The 17,081-nt window shown below is 46.6% G+C and overlaps 1 protein-coding gene across 1 annotated transcript in view; it reads right to left on the bottom strand.

Moving 5' to 3' along the window:
• The window catches only part of LOC106596600 (piezo-type mechanosensitive ion channel component 2), a 138,152-nt gene that overhangs the window by 87,911 nt on the left and 33,160 nt on the right, over positions 1 to 17,081 (bottom strand). Inside the window, exons 16-23 of the mRNA XM_082973020.1 lie at positions 16,474 to 16,733; positions 12,278 to 12,438; positions 11,877 to 12,053; positions 9,255 to 9,377; positions 7,662 to 7,862; positions 5,127 to 5,331; positions 2,104 to 2,205; positions 1,622 to 1,787 (exon numbers count right to left, since the gene is read on the bottom strand). Of these exons, the coding sequence (XP_082829146.1) occupies positions 1,622 to 1,787; positions 2,104 to 2,205; positions 5,127 to 5,331; positions 7,662 to 7,862; positions 9,255 to 9,377; positions 11,877 to 12,053; positions 12,278 to 12,438; positions 16,474 to 16,733 (1,395 nt within the window). The remainder of the gene's footprint in view (positions 1 to 1,621; positions 1,788 to 2,103; positions 2,206 to 5,126; positions 5,332 to 7,661; positions 7,863 to 9,254; positions 9,378 to 11,876; positions 12,054 to 12,277; positions 12,439 to 16,473; positions 16,734 to 17,081) is intronic.

Raw genomic sequence — 17,081 nt, 5'->3', positions numbered from 1 at the left:
ATGTCTGAATGTTGAACTGTGACCCTGGCTATCCAGGGTAAACTCCCATATCTACTGGTTGAAATACCACAGTGTTCCATCACAGCAGCAAGATTTGTGACCTGTTGCCACAAGAAAAGGTCAACCAGTGAAGAACAAACACCATTGTAAATACAATCCATATTTATGTTTATTTATTGTCCCTTTTGTACTTTAACTATTTGCACATCGTTACAACACTGTATATAGACATAATATGACTTTTGTAAATGTTTTTATTCTTTTGGAACTTCTATGAGTGTAATGTTTACTGTTCATTTTTATTCTTTATTTCACTTTTGTTTATTATCTATTGGCATGTTTCCTATGCCAATAAAGCCCCTTAAATTGAATTGAAAATTTAATTGAGAGAGAGAGAGAGAGAGAGAGAGAGAGAGAGAGAGAGAGAGAGAGAGGGGGGGTCTGGAGACTGGGCCATAGTGGCAGACACTGATTGGACAGAATGTCTTATAGATGATGGATTTCTCTCTACCTCTATATCAGGAATCTGATACATTGAAATACCAGAGGTATAAGTGCCGGGAAACAAGGGCTGATGGCTGAGCGGGCCCTGGTCAACAGTAGTACACTATAGGGAATAGGGTGCCATTTGGGATGCAAGCCAGAGCATGGTTTGGGATGCAGACCAGAGCATGGTTTGGGATGCAGGCCAGATGCAGGTTAGAGCATGGTTTGGGTTGCAGGCCAGAGCATGGCTTGGGACGCAGACTAGAGCATGGTTTGGGACGCAGGCCAGAGCATGGTTTGGGACGCAGGCCAGAGCATGGTTTGGGATGCAGGTTAGAGCATGGTTTGGGACGCAGGCCAGAGCATGGTTTGGGATGCAGACCAGAGCATGGTTTGGGATGCAGGCCAGAGCATGGTTTGGGATGCAGGCCAGAGCATGGTTTGGGATGCAGGCTAGAGCATGGTTTGGGATGCAGGCTAGAGCATGGTTTGGGATGCAGGCTAGAGCATGGTTTTGGGACGCAGGCCAGATGCAGGCCAGAGCATGGTTTGGGATGCAGGCCAGATGCAGGCCAGAGCATGGTTTGGGATGCAGGCCAGAGCATGGTTTGGGATGCAGGCCAGAGCATGGTTTGGGACGCAGGCCAGAGCATGGTTTGGGATGCAGCCCAGAGCATGGTTTGGGATGCAGACTAGAGCAGGGGGATGCGGCCGGCTGGTTGGGATGCAGGCCAGAGCATGGTTTGGGACGCGGCCGGCTGGGGGGCAGGCCAGAGCATGGTTTGGGACGCAGGCCAGAGCATGGTTTGGGATGGAAGGTAGTGTGCTAGTGCTCTGTCCTTAACTACTGCTGTTGATGGACACAGAGTGCCATAATGAAACAGCTCTCCACTCTGAGCATCAAAACACTTTAATGTTAGAACTGGACACAATCAATGGCCATCCTCTTTTCCTGTGTCTCCCTTTCCTCCCATCAGATCTGCCTTCCTCGCTCGCTGCCCCACGCAATCAAGGTGAGAGCCTCTGGTTGGCACTTCACTGGGCTGCACCTCTGCATACAGTAACATACTGTAACATACATTAACATACATGCTCATATGCATCAATCTCTATGGAATAATGGTATAGTCACTACCTGGAGTGTATGAAGTCGGGTACAGGGTTGTGGACGCTGAAGGAGGCTGTGTCTAGGTCTCTACATATCTCCACGTTGTCTCCGGCCATGAGACGGACAGCTGCTTTGTTTTCCTCTTCAAATATACTCTTCTGGAGTGAGGCGCAGAGAAGGAGCATGAAGTCATCTGGAGAGGAGAGGAGAGGAGAGGAGAGGAGAGGAGAGGAGGAGGAGAGGAGGGAGGGAGAGGAGAGGAGAGGAGAGGAGAGGAGAGGAGAGGGAGGAGGGAGAGGAGAGGAGGGAGAGGAGAGGGGGAGGGAGGGGGGGGGGGGGGGGGGGGGGGGGGGGGGGCGTGGCAAGGGGAGGATTTAGGAAAGCATATATTAGCTTCATAAAAATGTTATAGCTAACCAAAAAGTAGATAGAGACTGAGGCAATATAATCCATTCAATCAACCCTGTCCATACCGATCCCTAATACACCAGCAGCAATATGATACATACAGACAAGAAAGATCGGGTTGGGGTTGGTGTGGAAGTCAGGGAAATATAGCCACTTGATGACATTGGAGTCCATTGCAGAGTTAGGGAACCGCCATGGGTAGTCTGAAGGCGAGAGGGCCGCCAGGGAGCGAAGGGGGCAACAACACCTCAATGGCCAAATCATCAACACCGAAAATCCCATACATTTCATAATTAAGCTCAATTTAAACAAGCACATAATACATGTAAACCGTATAATGCACAAGACATACACATAATAATGATAATAATGAGATTAAGTATTTGTATAGCGCTTTTCAATACAAGTAACAAAGTGCTTCACATCATTAAATAATAAAACACAAGTACTAACAAAGAAACAAAGACAGGAGGAAGGAGAATATATTTGTTAATATTTTTTTTTTTATCATACATTAAACGCCTCTTTATAAAAGTGTGTCTTCAGCAGGGATTGAATATGTAAGCCTGATGTCCTCTGGCAGACCATTCCACAGTCTAGGACCCTAATGACACATTCCCAGACTCTTTTAGTTTTCAACCTTGACTTTGGAATGGACAACAGTACCCTGCCAGAGGATCTCAGGCTGCGTCCTGGCTCGTAGTAGAGATAAAAGATCTGAGATATAGGATGGGGCTGAACCAAGCCTTAAACATGATTAATAACATTTTAAAATGTACCTAAAAATGACTAGAAGTCAGTGTAGAGAAGCTAGAATAGGTGTGATATGGTTACATTTCCTGGTTCCTGCATTTCCTGGTTCCTGCATTTCCTGGTTCCTGCATTTCCTGGTCCTGCATTTCCTGGTTCCTGCATTTCCTGGTTCCTGAATTTCCTAGTTCCTGAATTTCCTATTTCCTGTTGAAAGCTGAGCTGCAGCGTTTGGAACTAACTGTAGGCGATGGAGTGATTTCTGACTCAGACGAGTATACAAAGAGTTACAGTCATCTAAGCATGAGGAAATAAAAGCCTGTGTAACTTCCTCCAGATCAGTGACTGAAATAAAAGACTTGACTTTAGCTCTATTTCTTAGATGATAAAAGCAGGATTGGACAACCTTTCTTTACACGCAGCTCGAGGTTTAGGTTAGGGTCAAAGAAGACATCAAGGTTTCTGGACGTATGCTTTACATTTGTGGAAAAAGTACTAAGGTTATCTACAATCTGAGTTCCTTCAAGGTGGGGGCCAAATAAAACAACCTCTGATTTCTTCTCATGGAGCTGGAGAAAACTGTCAGACATCCAACATTTGATGTCAGCAAGACACCTGTCAAGGGTAGCTACGCTAGCTTGTTTAATGATGAAGGGTAGCTATGCTAGCTTGGTCACTGGTGAAGGGTAGCTACGCTAGCTTGGTTAATGATGAAGGGTAGCTACGCTAGCTTGGTTAATGATGAAGGGTAGCTACGCTAGCTTGGTTAATAATGAAGGGTAGCTACGCTAGCTTGGTTAATGATGAAGGGTAGCTACGCTAGCTTGTTTAATGATGAAGGGTAGCTACGCTAGCTTGGTTAATGATGAAGGGTAGCTACGCTAGCTTGGTTAATAATGAAGGGTAGCTACGCTAGATTGGTTAATGATGAAGGGTAGCTACGCTAGCTTGTTTAATGATGAAGGGTAGCTATGCTAGCTTGGTTAATGATGAAGGGTAGCTACGCTAGCTTGGTTAATGGTGAAGGGTAGCTACGCTAGCTTGGTTAATAATGAATGGTAGCTACGCTAGCTTGGTTAATGATAAAGGGTAGCTATGCTAGCTTGGTTAATGATGAAGGGTAGCTACGCTAGCTTGGTTAATGATGAAGGGTAGCTACGCTAGCTTGGTTAATGATGAAGGGTAGCTACGCTAGCTTGGTTAATGATGAAGGGTAGCTATGCTAGCTTGGTCACTGGTGAAGGGTAGCTACGCTAGCTTGGTCAATGGTGAAGGGTAGCTACGCTAGCTTGGTTAATGATGAAGGGTAGCTACGCTGGCTTGGTTAATGATGAAGGGTAGCTACGCTAGCTTGGTTAATGATGAAGGGTAGCTACGCTAGCTTGGTTAATGGTGAAGTGTAGCTATGCTAGCTTGGTTAATAATGAATGGTAGCTACGCTAGCTTGGTTAATGATGAAGGGTAGCTACGCTAGCTTGGTTAATGGTGAAGGGTAGCTATGCTAGCTTGGTTAATGATGAAGGGTAGCTATGCTAGCTTGGTTAATGATGAAGGGTAGCTACGCTAGCTTGGTCACTGGTGAAGGGTAGCTACGCTAGCTTGGTTAATGATGAAGGGTAGCTATGCTAGCTTGGTTAATGGTGAAGGGTAGCTACGCTAGCTTGTTTAATGATGAATGGTAGCTACGCTAGCTTGGTCACTGGTGAAGGGTAGCTACGCTAGCTTGGTCAATGGTGAAGGGTAGCTACGCTAGCTTGGTTAATGATGAATGGTAGCTACGCTAGCTTGGTTAATGGTGAAGGGTACTTCCGCTTAGCAGTGAAACTGAATGTTATGATTGCAGATTATGTCACTAAAGGGAAGCATATACAGAAGAAAAAAAAGATGTGGCCCAGAATTGACCCCTGAGGGACACCGTAGTGAATAGATAGATATGAGCTGAACCAGTCGAGGGCAACGCCAGAGATTCCCACCCACCTCTCCAGCTGATCAACAAAGAGGTTATGATCAAGTACTGATGATCAATGATTATGATCAAGTACTGATGATCAATGATTATGATCAAGTACTGATGATCAATGATTATGATCAAGTACTGATATTGATCTCAAATACAATTAGCAGTTTTTTGTTGCTATTATCACAAATAGAAACTCCACAGTCCCAATAATCCAGAGGAAATCAGGTAAGATTGTCCACTCTTCTGATTGGTAGAGCCTCTGGCACTGAGGTCCAGAAGAACAACAATAGAATATTCAACAGCACCGGCAGCCAACAGAAGGTCCTTACTGAATTTCAATAAAACAGTTTCCGTGAAGAGAGCGGATCCCGACTTTAATTTTTCTAAATAATACAGACACACACATACCCTTACCTTTACAGGCTGCAGGTGGTATCCCGATGCAGACAAAGTACTGCCAGGTTAGCATACAGGCCAGGAAACAACAGTATTTAGGCCAGATCTCAGCTATAGCTTTCCTCCTGCGTCTGTACATAACGACTATCAGAGAGAAGGCATGCAGCATGGCATAGAAATCCATACGCTGCCCGATCACATTCACCGCCAGTAAGAAGCACATCTAGAGCAGGGAGAGGAAAGAGAGGGAGAGAGAGAGACAACGAGGGGGAGGGAGGGAGACAGAGAGAAAGAGAGAAACAGAGAGAGAGACAGAGAGAGAGAGAGACAGACAGAGACAGACAGAGAGAGAGACAGAGAGAGAAATAGAGAGAGAGAGACAGAGAGAGAGAGAGACAGAGAGAGAGAGACAGAGACAGAGAGAGACAGAGACAGAGAGAGAGAGACAGAGACAGAGAGAGAGAGACAGAGACAGAGAGAGACAGAGACAGAGAGAGAGAGACAGAGACAGAGAGAGAGAGACAGAGACAGAGAGAGAAAGAGACAGAGAGAGAAAGAGAGAGAGACAGAGACAGAGACAGAGAGAGAGAGAGAGAGAGACAGAGAGAGAGAGAGAGACAGAGAGAGAGAGAGACAGAAAGAGAGAGAGAGATTAGTGATTGTGACATGACATTGATGTCATTCTCAAATACATTAGCAGCGGTTTGCTTTTATTACAAATAGACAAGACACATCCCAAGTGACCTCTCTGAATATAATGGTTTCTACCTACCACCAAACCAAATTATCTCTCTGAATATACATTGGGGGGGGAAAGTATTTGATCCCCTGCTGATTTTGTACGTTTGCCCACTGATAAAGAAAGGATCAGTCTATAATTTTAATGGTAGGTTTATTTGAACAGTGAGAGACAGAATAACAACAAAAATATCCAGAAAAACGCATGTCAAAAATGTTATAAATTGATTTGCATTTTAATGAGGGAAATAAGTATTTGACCCCCTCTCAATCAGAAAGACTTCTGGCTCCCAGGTGTCTTTTATACAGGTAACGAGCTGAGATTAGGAGCACACTCTTAAAGGGAGTGCTCCTAATCTCAGTTTGTTACCTGTAAAAAAGACACCTGTCCACAGAAGCAATCATTCAATCAGATTCCAAACTCTCCACCATGGCCAAGACCAAAGAGCTCTCCAAAGATGTCAGGGACAAGACTGTAGACCTACACAAGGCTGGAATGGGCTACAAGACCATCGCCAAGCAGCTTGGTGAGAAGGTGACAACAGTTGGTGCGATTATTCGCAAATGGAAGAAACACAAAAGAACTGTCAATATCCCTCGGCCTGGGGCTCCATGCAAGATCTCACCTTGTGGAGTTGCAATGATCATGAGAACGGTGAGGAATCAGCCCAGAACTACACGGGAGGATCTTGTCAATGATCTCAAGGCAGCTGGGACCATAGTCACCAAGAAAACAATTGTTAACACACTATGCCGTGAAGGACTGAAATCCTGCAGCGCCCGCAAGGTCCCCCTGCTCAAGAATACATATACATGCCCGTCTGAAGTTTGCCAATGAACATCTGAATGATTCAGAGAACAACTGGTGAAAGTGTTGTGGTCAGATGAGACCAAAATGGAGCTCTTTGGCATCAACTCAACTCGCCGTGTTTGGAGGAGGAGGAATGCTGCCTATGACCCCAAGAACACCATCCCCACCGTCAAACATGGAGGTGGAAACATTATGCTTTGGGGATGTTTTTCTGCTAAGGGGACAGGACAACTTCACCGCATCAAAGGGACGATGGATGGGGCCATGTACCGTCAAATCTTGGGTGAGAACCTCCTTCCCTCAGCCAGGGCATTGAAAATGGGTCATGGATGGGTATTCCAGCATGACAATGACCCAAAACACATGGCCAAGGCAACAAAGGAGTGGCTCAAGAAGAAGCACATTAAGGTCCTGGAGTGGCCTAGCCAGTCTCCAGACCTTAATCCCATAGAAAATCTGTGGAGGGAGCTGAAGGTTCGAGTTGCCAAACGTCAGCCTCGAAACCTTAATGACTTGGAGAAGATCTGCAAAGAGGAGTGGGACAAAATCCCTCCTGAGATGTGTGCAAACCTGGTGGCCAACTACAAGAAACGTCTGACCTCTGTGATTGCCAACAAGGGTTTTACCACCAAGTACTAAGTCATGTTTTGCAGAGGGGTCAAATACTTATTTCCCTCATCAAAATGCAAATCATTTTATAACATTTTTGACATGCGTTTTTCTGGATATTTTTGTTGTTATTCTGTCTCTCACTGTTCAAATAAACCTACCATTAAAATTATAGACTGATCATTTCTTTGTAAGTGGGCAAACGTACAAAATCAGCAGGGGATCAAATACTTTTTTCCCCCACTGTAATCGTTTCAACCTTCCTCCAGCCCAAGTGATCTCTCTGAATATAATCGTTTCTACCTACCTCCAGCCCAAGTGATCTCTCTGAATATAATCGTTTCTACCTTCCTCCAGCCCAAGTGATCTCTCTGAATATAATCGTTTCTACCTACCTCCAGCCCGAACTTGTAGAAGAAGTAGTTGATGAAGTACTTGGCACAGTTGACGATGCCGTTGTCGAGGTGTTGCCGCGTGATGTCATGGAAGATGATGCGAGCGGCGGGCGCGGCGAGCTTGTTCCTCAGCCTGTAGTGCTGCTGGTGACGGTAGATGGTCACCTCAAACGCCAGCATGGCCAACATCAAGAGGTTGTTCTGGAGCAGGAAGAGAGGAGAGGAGAGGAGAGGAGAGGAGAAGAGAGGAGAGGAGAGGAGAGGAAATGAGAGGAGAGGAAATGAGAGGAGAGGAGAGGAAATGAGAGGAGAGGAGAGGAGAGGAGAGGAGAGGAGAGGAGAGGAGAGGAGAGGAGAGGAGAGGAGAGGAGAGGAGAGGAGAGGAGAGGAGAGGAGAGGAGAGGAGAGGAGAGGAGGGGAGGAGAGGATGAGGATGAGGAAGGGGGATGAGAGGATGAGGAGAGGAGGCGGATGAGGAAGAGAGGGGAGGGTGGAGGGGAAGGGAGATTGGAGAAGGAGTAGAGGACAGGAGTGGGAGGGGAGGAGAGGAGGAGGGGGCAGGGGAGGATGGGGGAGGTAGGAGGAGAGGGGAGGAGAGGAGGAGGGGGCAGGGGAGGATGGGGGAGGTAGGAGGAGAGGGGAGGGGAGGATGGGGGAGGTAGGAGGGGAGGGGAGGAGAGGAGAGGAGGAGGGGGCAGGGGAGGATGGGGGGAGGTAGGAGGAGAGGGGAGGGGAGGATGGGGGGAGGTAGGAGGAGAGGGGAGGAGAGGAGGAGGGGGCAGGGGAGGATGGGGGAGGTAGGAGGGGAGGGGAGGAGAGGAGGAGGGGGCAGGGGAGGATGTGGGGAGGTAGGAGGAGAGGGGAGGAGAGGAGGAGGGGGCAGGGGAGGATGGGGGAGGAAGGAGGGGAGGGGAGGAGAGGAGGAGGGGGCAGGGGAGGATGTGGGGAGGTAGGAGGAGAGGGGAGGAGAGGAGGATAGGGGAAGGGAGGGGAGGGGGGAGTGGAGAGGAGGTAGAATAGAATAGATCCCTTATTGACCAATTGTTATTTTTGCTGTTACTGTACTGACTCAGTATAACTCTGACTCAGTTCATAAAGGTAGACGTTCAGTATAACTCTGACTCAGTTCATAGAGGTAGATGTTCAGTATAATCAGTATAACTCTGACTCAGTTCATAGAGGTAGATGTTCAGTATAACTCTGACTCAGTTCATAGAGGTAGACGTTCAGTATAACTCTGACTCAGTTCATAGAGGTAGATGTTCAGTATAACTCTGACTCAGTTCATAGAGGTAGATGTTCAGTATAACTCTGACTCAGTTCATAGAGGTAGACGCTCAGTAAAACTCTAACTCAGGCTGGTCCTTCCAGACAGATAATCAAAAGTTAGTTTCTCCCGAACTTCCTGGATTCCGAGATATATCGAAATCAGATTAAGGAAAAACTGAGTGTATGAGTTTTCTATCTTGTTTGATAACTCTTTGCTTTGTTTGCACGTCCCCATTTTGATGCTATATTATATGAATATATATATATATATTATATGAATATATATATGTATATATCTTGTTAGATAAATAGACATTAGCTCACCCTGAGGTTCTCCAGTAGAGGGTTGAACTTGATGAGCCCGACCCAGTTGGACGGGTCTACTGGGTCCTTGTACAGCAGAGAGTCTCTCATCTCTTCTCTCTGTTTCTCTGTGTAGTTCATTGGCTGGTGAGGAAGATGAGTCAGAACGGGAGTCAGTCATACGTATGGTTACGGCCTTCTTGCTATCTATTTCCATGTTTAGATTTAAATAAGTATGTTTAAATATCTTCTGAGTCTTTTGCTTGAGGATCTGAATTGAGAAACTCTACTTTTAGTACCTGCTCTCTAAGACACTGAAACCAATCAATCGATTGACCACACCCACCAATCCACCCACCAACCAACAACCCACCAACCAACCACCCACCAATCCACCAACAACCCACTAACCAACCACCCACCAATCCACCAACAACCCACTAACCCACCACCAACCCACCAACAACCCACCAACCAACCAACCAACCAACAACCCACCAATCCACCAACCCACCAATCCACCAACCCACCAATCCACCAACCAATCCACCAACCCACCAACAACCCACCAACCAACCAACCAACCCACCAACAACCCACCAACCAACCAACCCACCAACAACCCACCAATCCACCAACCAACCAACCAACCAACCCACCAACAATCCACCAACCCACCAATCCACCAACCCAACCAATCCACCAACCCACCAATCCACCAACCAATCCACCAACCCACCAACAACCCACCAACCAACCAACCAACCCACCAACAACCCACCAACCAACCAACCCACCAACAACCCACCAACCAACCAACCCACCAACAACCCACCAATCCACCAACCAACCAACCCACCAACAACCCACCAACCAACCAATCCACCAACCAATCCACCAACCCACCCACCAACCAACCAACCAACCCACCAACAACCCACCAACAACCCACCAATCCACAAACTAACCAACCAACAACCCACCTACCTACCTACCTACCTACCTACCTACCTACCTACCTACCTACCTACCTACCTACCTACCTACCTACCTCCCTACCTACCCACCCACCGACCGACAACCCACCAACCAACCACCCACCAATCCACCAACAACCCACTAACCCACCAACAACCCACCAACCAACCAACCAACCCACCAACAACCCACCAATCCACCAACCAACCAACCAACCCACCAACAATCCACCAACCCACCAATCCACCAACCCACCAATCCACCAAACCACCAATCCACCAACCAATCCACCAACCCACCAACAACCCACCAACAACCCACCAACCAACCCACCAATCCACCAACCAATCCACCAACCCACCAACAACCCACCAACCAACCAACCAATCCACCAACCCACCAACCAACCAACCAACCCACCAACAACCCACCAACAACCCACCAATCCACAAACTAACCAACCAACAACCCACCTACCTACCTACCTACCTACCTACCTACCTACCTACCTACCTACCTACCTACCTACCTACCTACCTACCTACCTACCTACCTACCTACCTACCCACCCACCAACCAACCAATCCACCCACCCACCAACCAATCCACCCACCCACCCACCAACCAACCAATCCACCCACCCACCAACCAACCAATCCACCCACCAACCAACCAACCAACCAACCCACCAACCAACAACCAACCAACAACCCACTAACCCACCAACCCACCAATCCACCCACCCACCAACAACCCACCAATCCACCAACCAATCCACCAACCCACCAACCCACTAACCCACCAACAACTCACCAATCCACCAACCAACAACCCACCAACCCACCAACAACCCACCAATCCACCAATCCACCAATCCACCAACCCACTAATCCACCAACCAACCAACAACCCACCAACAACCCACCAACAACCCACCAACCAACCAACCCACCAACCCACCAATCCACCAACAACCCACCAATCCACCAACCAACCAACAACCCACCAACCAACCACCCACCAATCCACCAACCAACCACCCACCAATCCACCCACCAACCAACCAACCCACCAACCCACCAACAACCCACCAACCAACCAACCAACAACCCACCAATCCACCAACCCACCAATCCACTAACCCACCAATCCACCCACCAACCAACCAATCCACTAATCCACCAACCCACCAACAACCAACCAATCCACTAACCAACCAACAACCCACCAATCCACCCACCAACCAACCAATCAACGACCCACCAACCCACCAATCCACCAATCCACTAATCCACCAACCCACCAATCCACTAATCCACCAACCCACCAATCCACTAATCCACCAATCCAACCACCAACCAACAACCCACCAATCCAACCACCAACCAACCAACCAACCAACCAACCAACCAACCAACCAACCAACCAACCCACCAATCCACCCACCTACCAACCAACAACCCACCAATCCAACCACCAATCCAACCACCAACAACCAACCAACCAACCAACCAACCCACCAATCCACAAACTAACCAACCACGTACCTACCTACCTACCTACCCACCCACCTACCGACCGACCGACCCTACCCACCCACCCACCCACCGACCTACCCACCCACCTACCCACCCACCCACCCACCTACCCACCCACCCTACTCACCATGGAGCAGTTCTTGGAGTAAGAGGCAGGTTTTATAGACTCCAACTGGTACAGCATCTTACAGACGATGATAACGCAGGTCCAGACTGTACAGATACTGGAGGCTAAGGGTCTGAACTGACTGAATGGTAGGGCGAAGACCCAGCACGCCAGGAACACGTAGTTGAACAAGGACACCTGCCAGAGACATAACACATCAACTTCCAAGAGTACAGGGGCTTCAGCTCAGTGAGCGAACACAGTCTTGTGACATGCGGGAAATGTCACTTTTTAACACTCGACTGTACGTTGCTTCAATAGGACAGGTTTTCCTCGAAAAAAACCCCAAAGAGATTCTCATGTACAGGGACTTCCTGGTTAAGTAAAGCATAAACGAATCAACGAAATAGTGACAGCGTTACCTCTTTGACAGAGACCAGTATGATGCACGAAGAGACGATCTTGACGATGTGCATCTCTAGGAGCCACCAGATGAAGAGCTGCAGCTTGTGGATGTTTTCCAGGAACTTGAGAAACAGCACAGTCAGACGGTCCACCACCAAGGGCCACTTATTCTGCAGGTCTGACAGGAACAGGACGAGACAGGAAGCAATCAGTCAGCCAGTCAGTCAGTCAGTCAGTCAGCCAGTAGTCAGCCAGTCAATCAGCCCGTCAGTCAGCCCATCAATCAGCCCGTCAGCCAGTCAGTCATCAGCCAGTCAGTCAATCAATCAGTCGGCCAGCCAACTGGCCAGTCAGTCAGCCGATCAGCCAGACAGCTAGTAAGTCAGCCAGCCAGCCAGTCAGTCCAGGAAGCACCCATGTTTATACACTGCTCAAAAAAATGGGAACACTAAAATAACACATCCTAGATCTGAATGAATGAAATAATCTTGTTAAATACTTTTTTCTTTACATAGTTGAATGTGCTGACAACAAAATCACACAAAAATAATCAATGGAAATCCAATTTATCAACCCATGGAGGTCTGGATTTGGAGTCACACTCAAAATTAAAGTGGAAAACCACACTACAGGCTGATCCAACTTTGATGTAATGTCCTTAAAACAAGTCAAAATGAGGCTCAGTAGTGTGTGTGGCCTCCACGTGCCTGTATGACCTCCCTACAACGCCTGGGCATGCTCCTGATGAGGTGGCGGATGGTCTCCTGAGGGATCTCCTCCCAGACCTGGACTAAAGCATCCGCCAACTCCTGGACAGTCTGTGGTGCAACGTGGCGTTGGTGGATGGAGCGAGACATGATGTCCCAGATGTGCTCAATTGGATTCAGGTCTGGGGAACGGGCGGGCCAGTCCATAGCATCAATGCCTTCCTCTTGCAGGAACTGCTGACACACTCCAGCCACATGAGGTCTAACATTGTCTTGCATTAGGAGGAACCCAGGGCCAACCGCACCAGCATATGGTCTCACAAGGGGTCTGAGGATCTCATCTCGGTACCTAATGGCAGTCAGGCTACCTCTGGCGAGCACACGGAGGGCTGTGCGGCCCCCCAAAGAAATGCCACCCCACACCATGACTGACCCACCGCCAAACCGGTCATGCTGGAGGATGTTGCAGGCAGCAGAACGTTCTCCACGGCGTCTCCAGACACTGTCACGTCTGTCAGATGTGCTCAGTGTGAACCTGCTTTCATCTGTGAAGAGCACAGGGCGCCAGTGGCGAATTTGCCAATCTTGGTGTTCTCTGGCAAATGCCAAACGTCCTGCACGGTGTTGAGCTGTAAGCACAACCCCCACCTGTGGACGTCGGGCCCTCATACCACCCTCATGGAGTCTATTTCTGACCGTTTGAGCAGACACATGCACATTTGTGGCCTGCTGGAGGTCATTTTGCAGGGCTCTGGCAGTGCTCCTCCTGCTCCTCCTTGCACAAAGGCGGAGGTAGCGGTCCTGCTGCTGGGTTGTTGCCCTCCTACGGCCTCCTCCACGTCTCCTGATGTACTGGCCTGTCTCCTGGTAGCGCCTCCATGCTCTGGACACTACGCTGACAGACACAGCAAACCTTCTTGCCACAGCTCGCATTGATGTGCCATCCTGGATGAGCTGCACTACCTGAGCCACTTGTGTGGGTTGTAGACTCCGTCTCATGCTACCACTAGAGTGAAAGCACCGCCAGCATTCAAAAGTGACCAAAACATCAGCCAGGAAGCATAGGAACTGAGAAGTGGTCTGTGGTCCCCACCTGCAGAACCACTCCTTTATTGGGGGTGTCTTGCTAATTGCCTATAATTTTCACCTGTTGTCTATTCCATTTGCACAACAGCATGTGAAATGTATTGTCAATCAGTGTTGCTTCCTAAGTGGACAGTTTGATTTCACAGAAGTGTGATTGACTTGGAGTTACATTGTGTTGTTTAAGTGTTCCCTTTATTTTTTTGAGCAGTGTATATTGAACAGAACAGAGTGGCTCTGTCTCAAAATACACCTAATCCAGGCTGAAGGCTGAAGGCTAATCAGAAATGACCCCATATTCCCCCATATAGTGGACTACCTTTAACAAGAGCTGCAAAATCTGGTCAAAATGTATGGCATGAGAAAGAACATAAGGTAGAAAGTATGTTCTGTGTTCCTGAGGTAGTCTATTCTATATTCTATATTCTATGTTCTGTGTACCTGAGGTAGTCTGTTCTATATTCTATGTTCTGTGTTCTGTGTACCTGAGGTAGTCTGTTCTATATTCTATGTTCTGTGTTCCTGAGGTAGTCTGTTCTATATTATATGTTCTGTGTTCCTGAGGTAGTCTGTTCTATATTCTATATTCTATGTTCTGTGTTCCTGAGGTAGTCTGTTCTATATTATATGTTCTATGTTCTGTGTTCCTGAGGTAGTCTGTTCTATATTCTATGTTCTGTGTTCCTGAGGTAGTCTATTCTATATTCTATATTCTATGTTCTGTGTACCTGAGGTAGTCTGTTCTATATTCTATGTTCTGTGTTCCTGAGGTAGTCTGTTCTATATTATATGTTCTGTGCTCCTGAGGTAGTCTGTTCTATATTCTATGTTCTGTGTTCCTGAGGTAGTCTGTTCTATATTATATGTTCTGTGTTCCTGAGGTAGTCTGTTCTATATTCTATATTCTATGTTCTGTGTTCCTGAGGTAGTCTGTTCTATATTATATGTTCTATGTTCTGTGTTCCTGAGGTAGTCTGTTCTATATTCTATGTTCTGTGTTCCTGAGGTAGTCTATTCTATATTCTATATTCTATGTTCTGTGTTCCTGAGGTAGTCTGTTCTATATTCTATATTCTATATTCTGTGTTCCTGAGGTAGTCTGTTCTATATTCTATGTTCTGTGTTCCTGAGGTAGTCTGTTCTATATTATATGTTCTATGTTCTGTGTACCCGAGGTAGTCTGTTCTATATTCTATATTCTATGTACCTGAGGTAGTCTGTTCTATATTCTATGTACCTGAGGTAGTCTGTTCTATATTATATGTTCTGTGTTCCTGAGGTAGTCTGTTCTATATTATATGTTCTATGTTCTGTGTACCTGAGGTAGTCTGTTCTATATTCTATATTCTGTGTTCCTGAGGTAGTCTGTTCTATATTATATGTTCTATGTTCTGTGTTCCTGAGGTAGTCTGTTCTATATTATATATTCTATGTTCTGTGTTCCTGAGGTAGTCTATTCTATATTCTATGTTCTGTGTACCTGAGGTAGTCTGTTCTATATTCTATGTTCTGTGTACCTGAGGTAGTCTGTTCTATATTCTATATTCTATGTTCTGTGTACCTGAGGTAGTCTGTTCTATATTCTATGTTCTGTGTTCTGTGTTCCTGAGGTAGTCTGTTCTATATTCTATGTTCTGTGTTCCTGAGGTAGTCTGTTCTATATTCTATATTCTATATTCTGTGTTCCTGAGGTAGTCTGTTCTATATTCTATATTCTATATTCTGTGTACCTGAGGTTAGTCTGTTCTATATTCTATGTTCTGTGTACCTGAGGTAGTCTGTTCTATATTCTATATTCTATATTCTGTGTTCCTGAGGTAGTCTGTTCTATATTCTATGTTCTGTGTTCCTGAGGTAGTCTGTTCTATATTCTATATTCTATGTTCTGTGTTCCTGAGGTAGTCTGTTCTATATTCTATATTCTGTGTTCCTGAGGTAGTCTGTTCTATATTCTATGTTCTGTGTACCTGAGGTAGTCTGTTCTATATTCTATGTTCTGTGTTCCTGAGGTAGTCTGTTCTATATTCTATGTTCTGTGTTCTGTGTACCTGAGGTAGTCTGTTCTATATTCTATATTCTATGTTCTGTGTACCTGAGGTAGTCTGTTCTATATTCTATATTCTATGTTCTGTGTACCTGAGGTAGTCTGTTCTATATTCTATGTACCTGAGGTAGTCTGTTCTATATTCTATATTCTATGTTCTGTGTTCCTGAGGTAGTCTGTTCTATATTCTATATTCTATGTACCTGAGGTAGTCTGTTCTATATTCTATATTCTATGTACCTGAGGTAGTCTGTTCTATATTCTATATTCTATGTACCTGAGGTAGTCTGTTCTATATTCTATATTATATGTTCTGTGTTCTGTGTACCTGAGGTAGTCTGTTCTATATTCTATATTCTATGTTCTATGTTCTGTATACCTGAGGTTGTGTGTTCTGTGGAGGGCTCTGGCCCAGTTCCCACACTGCAATCGCCACTCTTCCCTGGCCCTGCACTGGATTTGGACTCAAAAGACTTATTGAACGACCGACACAGATCTATAGACTGACGGAGTCCTCCTTTCTGCTTCCTCCCTCCATCCTTCATCAGGTTTCCCTCCTTCTCGTCCTCCACCCGTATCACCCCTTCTCCAGACTGGAGCATGGTGATGTCAACCAGGCTTCCATCCTGGTGTACCAATCTGGGGCGGGAGACAGTGTTAAGATTCACAACACGCACGCACACACACACACACACACACACACACACACACACACACACACACACACACACACACACACACACACACACACACACACACACACACACACACACACACACACACACACACACACACACACACACACACACACACACACACACACACACACACACACAACTGACCCTCATACAGTATCAAGCAGATGTTAGGATGGGAGTAACAGCCATGTGCGTATATGGCCACTAACAGCAGAGAAGAATTCAACAGCATCGTGTTCAATATAAGGCAATAAGCACATTCCTAGCATACTTCAAAATAAAAGTCCTC

This window comes from Salmo salar, chromosome 03 (assembly GCF_965601325.2).
Source record: "Salmo salar chromosome 03, fSalSal1, whole genome shotgun sequence".
Classification (NCBI taxonomy): Eukaryota; Metazoa; Chordata; class Actinopteri; order Salmoniformes; family Salmonidae; genus Salmo; species Salmo salar.
This window is presented reverse-complemented; position numbering and strand designations above follow the sequence as displayed.